Genomic DNA, 6,000 nt, shown 5'->3' on the forward strand with positions numbered 1-6,000 from the left:
TGAATGCATTTCTCGTAAATAATTGATCACCCTCCACATTCATTGGAAATTACATGACGTGCTTTACTTTTAGTCTGGGTTGTCAGATTATTAAACTCTTACTCCCATTTATTTTCTGACCATATTTTCTTCTTCTTAAGAAGTTGAAAGTCTGTATTTAGATAAACACTTTGCTTTTGCATTTGTGTATCTGTGTGGTAAAGCATTGTATATTGTGAGTACACCACATTCTGCATTGAAGGAAACCAAGCCAGCTGTGTAAAGTCTGTCTTGCCTCTTACTGCAACTCTGTATGTGATGCGCCTGAGGCTTACTGAAAAACTTCCTGGTGTGTATTTTGTGTGTGGTATGCTTAACTAAATTTTACAATGATTTGTACACTGCCCATTTCCTCATATTATTGCATTTGTTTCTTGTATTCTAAGATGAACACCATCTTTTTTTTGTTCTTCTCTTATTGGAGTCTGGAGCCAGAGGAGAGAACTGACAGTCGTTTAACACATGACTGAGCTGCCTGAAAGAGACGCATGCATCCAGGGTATTGCTCCATTTCTGAGAACTGTAAGCAAAATTGCTTAGCTCAGCACACTATTGTGCCCCCAGCTCCACCCCCACCCCCCTCAGGCCCTGGACAGGTTGAACTATTCAATAGTGTAGCCATCGAATAGAGTGTAACCAGCTCCATTGGCATGGTAACCGTTCATTAGAGGAGGCAGGCGCCCGTTGCCGTAGCAATGGCTTGTTGGTCCCTGGGAGGTAAACCACATGATGTGGATGAGTGTATGTGTGTTTATGTACACACATAAGAGTGAGCGTGTGTGTGTGTGCGTGTGTGTGTGTGTGTGTGTGTGTGTGTGTGTGTGTGTGTGTGTGTTTACATCCTTTTGGGGGTGTTAAAGGGGTGTATACATTTCTCTACTATGTGTGAGTAGAACTAGATCAAACAGCGAATCCCTGGGAGAATATAATGTAATGCATACGGTATATTACAGGAATATTTCTCTACTAGTCGTTCTCTTTTCTGAGGTCTTTCTGGCTGCATTTGTCCCTTAAGTTGGCACCATTACGTTTTTTGAAAAGGCTTTTACCCCTTTTTTTGTTTAATCCCTTCCTCCGTCTTCACAACATTAGTTTTTTTTCTCCTTCAGTCTCAGTAGCTGCAAATATTTGTCCCTTAAGTATTTACGCTCTTTATCTCTTTTTAATTCAGCTTCGTAATATTGGAGCTGTAAGGTGTATGGGTGCTGAGTGTTTGTCATTGGTGTGCGAGATGAATGTGATGCCTGTGGCTGATGAAGACTTAAGAGCAAAGCCGGAGCCTTCCACATAGTTCTATTAAGAGTCGCGCGTTTCCTCGGCTCTCCCAAAACTCATTAAAAACCTATTAGATAATTAGCAATTATGGAGGGCAGATTGGCTGACATGTAGAACAGTCTGCATGTTCAGGGAGTTGAAAGTCGAGAAAGAAAGATGGGGAGAAGGTAAGATGGGGCAATTTCACCTAAATATGGTGGAAGTGTGGGATTGCACACTCTCACCTGCTGCGACAGGCAGACAGAAACTGTAGGTGTGAAATGATGCTAACAACAGATTTGGAACATGATTATGACCAGGCCTGACCCAAGCTGGGTGCTTTTTTTTTTACCTTAATGTGTTTTCTCTTTCAGGTTTCTCAGTGCTGGTGTAGCAATACGCTATTTGTTACTTCCTTTGGGGACTTATTGCTGGACTTGTGGGGTAAGTGTAATGAAAATAGTCTTTCATGCACTCCATTATTTGCATAAAGTACCCTTGGGATTTTTAGACAAATAATTTGAAATGGATGTGAAGTTGAGACTGCAGCAAAAGTATTTAAAATGTTTTAATTTAGAGATGCAAAGCTGCTGGTTGTTGTGGCTTTCATTAGAGAAAGATCAAGCTTAAAATCCACGAAAAAAGAAGAGATAATAGAAAGACTCTCATCCAAGCTGGTCTCTCCATTCAATATTTACAGAGACCAGAACTCTGTACATTTCCTGTTGTTTTCTCTTGAGATAAAAATGCAAAACACAATCTTAACAGGTTACTGTTTGTCTTTACTTGCACATACTGTAGATCAGAGTCAGTACAGCTCATAATGGCCATAAAGTGCCATACTGTGATCAGAGATAATATTTTTACATTCTGTTTGTCAAATTAAACCTACATTTCTTTCTGAGACAGTAATACCAGAGAGACCTGGCTTGAACTACTTCCTCATTTGGAAAGACCTCTTGCGAGTGCCCCGTTTGTCAGGGAGACTTTTTCACACAGATAACTGACTTTGAAATCGTTTGACTTTGATTGAGTTTGGCAATAAAGTCTTTTGAACTCTGATATATACTCTGAATATATATATATATATATATATATATATATATATTATATATATATATATATATATATATATATATATATATATATATATATATATATATATATATATATATATATATATATATATCGTCTCAAAGGCAGTGATAATGGTCATTGGTTATTTTCGTCTTTGGTCTGGAGTGCAAAGATGTTCATTTCTTTCTAAAACAATCCAGATTACTGTTTTCTCTGACTTTTATGCATGTTTCTAATGTGTGATAGTGCATCGCAGATGCCTTTGAGAGCAGTTGGCAAAGTTCCTGGACGAGGTTACCAGAAAGTCTCTTTCTGCTCATTCATGATTTATGTGGCATTTGTGAATGTAACCCCGAGCTGATGATTATAAATGCATTAGTATCTGAGCGAAATGAGATCATGGGTGTTGAGCTTAGACACACTCAAGCTTCTTATTTGATATAATGATATTTTGGACTGTAAAGGCTGAAATATCTAACTCTTTGCTCATCTTTCTTCCTCAAAGTCTCAGCTTTTCTTGGATATCCTTATGATTTTTGTACTGAATTGATGTAGACCTTTTGATGTCACGTGCAACAAACATTATCTGGCTTGTAATTCAGGCTTTATGGGCCAGGGATTTGTGAGTCTTGATAAATTAAACAAACTTTTATAAGACAAATCTCAAAATGTGTTAGGCTGATAGATTTTGCCAGTGAAATAAAAGTAAAAATAAATGTGAAACTCAGTGTGTTTCTTTTCATCTATGTATTCCATACCATCCAAACTCTTCAGAAACTGTATTGGCTGTCTTTTCCATGCACCTACTGTTTGTTTGATGTCAGGAATTCCTATACGGAACACCATCATGGTCAGGAACGTGTCCTCCAGCGGGGCCATAGTGGTCATGCTGCGCTCCATGAGGGCTCGTCTCTTTGCTGCTAGATGATGTTGCTGCTGCTTGGCAGCATGATGATGAGGTGGGACTTGATTGGTCATGTAAGGGATGCCCCGGGTGCCCAGGTTGCCAGGCCTCATTGGTCGATCTACCCTCTGCCTTCCAACCACAATGGCTGCTGGTTTCACCACCTCACCCCCTTTTCCTTCCCAGGATTGTCGTCCTCCTGTCATCCCTTTCTCTACAAGACCATCAAGTCCTCCATTCTCGGTGTCACGTCCACCTTCGTCTTGGCTTCGCTCTCTTCTTTGCTCCTCCTCCTCCTCCTCATCCTCCCCATCTTTGTCATCCTGACCGGGATAAAAGTGCTCATTATTTCCCAGCATCCTTTGCTGTGAAGGGGGTCACTGCAGAGAGGGCTGAGGGTTATAGCTGTCATGGAGACAAAACATGGCTGTCCCATGAAACTGGCTTCACCCTGAGAAACATGCTGTGGGAAACAGGCAGAAAAAGGGGTAAACTTTGATCATTTAAGTCTTAATTTTATTGACAGAGTTGAATAAACAAAAATTGAAAATGTGAAATTCAAATATGTTATAGACATGTACAATAATAGCACAAATTAGCCAATGGCAATGTGTGAAATTAGCACATAGCTGGTCTATTTCCCATTTAGCCACTGGGAATGCATAAGGGAATAGCAGGCTGATGGAAGACTGGCTAAATATAAACTCTGTGAATCTGCATGGCAGATTCTTTGCAGGAGAGAGTGAGGTGAATATACAATATAGCATTACATGAAGTCAAGATAATTGTGATAATGAAGTTAGCAAATGTTTGAGGTGCAGCCCAGAGCTAAAAGCTAAATGTAAGCTTCTTAAACGAAAATTCCACCCTTCTTTATTTGTGTAATCTTTATGTTCACTAACATTCAGGTCACATTTTTTAAACTGACGCCTTTCATTGTATAGCCCCTGTACCTCAGCATGCCGTGATCGGGTCTGCATGGCTCAGTGATTAGACACTAATTGTCCAAAAGATTGTGACAACCCTAAAACTTAAACCTCAATATGTAACACAAAGTGTTTCACAATTGTGACCGCCGTAATAATAAAAACAGCTGGGTTATTTCTACAAGCATAGTGGTTCTTTTCCAGATTCAAAGCTTTCCGACAATTTTAAAGTTAAAGGAGCATGAGGCTCCTTTTAAGAAATGAGACTCTCTAGCGCCACCCTTCACCACGACGGCAGTCGGGGGTACTGCAGCCAACAGTGAAGCCGGCACGGGAGAACGGGGAGAACGCGCATGCAGCGTCATGTGACGTCACATCCGCAGCCCAGCGCGGGAAACTCGGCCCCAGCACTGCAGCACATTTTGCAGCACACAGCCTGTTCAAGGCAACGGAGAGATACACTAGAGGGCTCATTCGTTTTCGGTTTGGAACGCTTCATCTGACATTATTACTAGAAAACTTAAAACGTTTACGAATTTTTTTCATAAATCCTGCCTCAAGCTCCTTTAAACCAAAGTATTCATTATATATATATATATATATATATATATATATATATATATATATATATATATATATATATATATGTGTGTGTGTGTGTCTGTATGTGTGTATTTATGCACTGTATAGCTGAGGTGATTACTAAATGAAAAACTCTGACTTAACACAACCAGGTCAATTTCATGCCCCTTCGCCCAGTAATGGTATAACATGACTCCTTTAAGTGAAAGATCTTCTGCATGTTACCATCAATGAGCAGGAATGCAGGAAGAACAAATTGATATCGAACAATTGTATAAATCTATAAACTGGTGTATACATAACTGTCCAATTACCAACAATTTAAAATGGGTTCAGGGTGGATTTTTGCTTTAAGATTGTTTAATTGCTATGCTCATTAGTGGGTGTCCAGTTTTGAATAATGATCCTTGGATTTTCTGTGTTCTGTTTTGTAGAGGTTGTCATCATCTAGAAAAGCTATCTTAATGATGGTGAATGACGTTGTGAATCTCCTAGTACCTCATTGACAGTATGCTCTAAAAATCATGTGAGTTAGGACTCTGAAGTAGATGGCTTTCAGAATGCACAGATGGACAGATGATACCATAGAGACACAACTAGAATTAGGCCACAGATCTGAACTCATTCACTCACAGATTACCAGCATGCATATACTTTCACTTGGTAGTCATATGCAGAAAACATGGTGCTCTTAAGGGTTAAAAAGGAATAAATAAGCAATGACTTTTTACTTATCAACCTCTGTGGGGTATGAAGGACATCGACAGGTTTACAGTTTACAGTGGCTTACAGTGGCCTGCAGTCCACATAAACAATAGTAGAACCATGTCAACTACATGTTTTTTGCTTTCCCAGTGTTCACCCCACTTCTGGTTACTTCACAGATGCACATGTGTGTCTGCATAGCTCTGAAGATTTATTTGAACTAATTGATCAGACATTTAATCAAAAGTGACATACTAATGTGGATTGACACTCAGGCTTCAGAACAATAAGGAACTAATTATCAAATATAAACCCCATTTCCAAAATAGTTGGGATGTTTCCAAAATAAAACATTTAAAAAAGTTAAAATATAATAATTTGCAAGAGCAGTTTTTGTTCATTCTTTGTGGATGCATAATGTTTAGCTGCTCAGCTGCCCAAAGTTGTCATTGTCTGAGTCTCCACTTCATGTGGGACTGTACATTTTCATTATGAGACAAGTCTGGACTGCAG

At 39.3% G+C, this 6,000-nt stretch overlaps 1 protein-coding gene across 1 annotated transcript in view; it reads right to left on the reverse strand.

The window, feature by feature from the left end:
- LOC133419023 (SH3 and multiple ankyrin repeat domains protein 1-like) overlaps nt 1-3,633 on the reverse strand; it is a 38,320-nt gene extending 34,687 nt beyond the window's left edge. Inside the window, exon 1 of the mRNA XM_061708012.1 lies at nt 3,178-3,633. Within this exon, the coding sequence (XP_061563996.1) occupies nt 3,178-3,633 (456 nt within the window). The remainder of the gene's footprint in view (nt 1-3,177) is intronic.
- Nucleotides 3,634-6,000: the final 2,367 nt, after the last annotated feature.

Source organism: Cololabis saira, chromosome 19 (assembly GCF_033807715.1).
Source record: "Cololabis saira isolate AMF1-May2022 chromosome 19, fColSai1.1, whole genome shotgun sequence".
Lineage (NCBI taxonomy): Eukaryota > Metazoa > Chordata > Actinopteri > Beloniformes > Belonidae > Cololabis > Cololabis saira.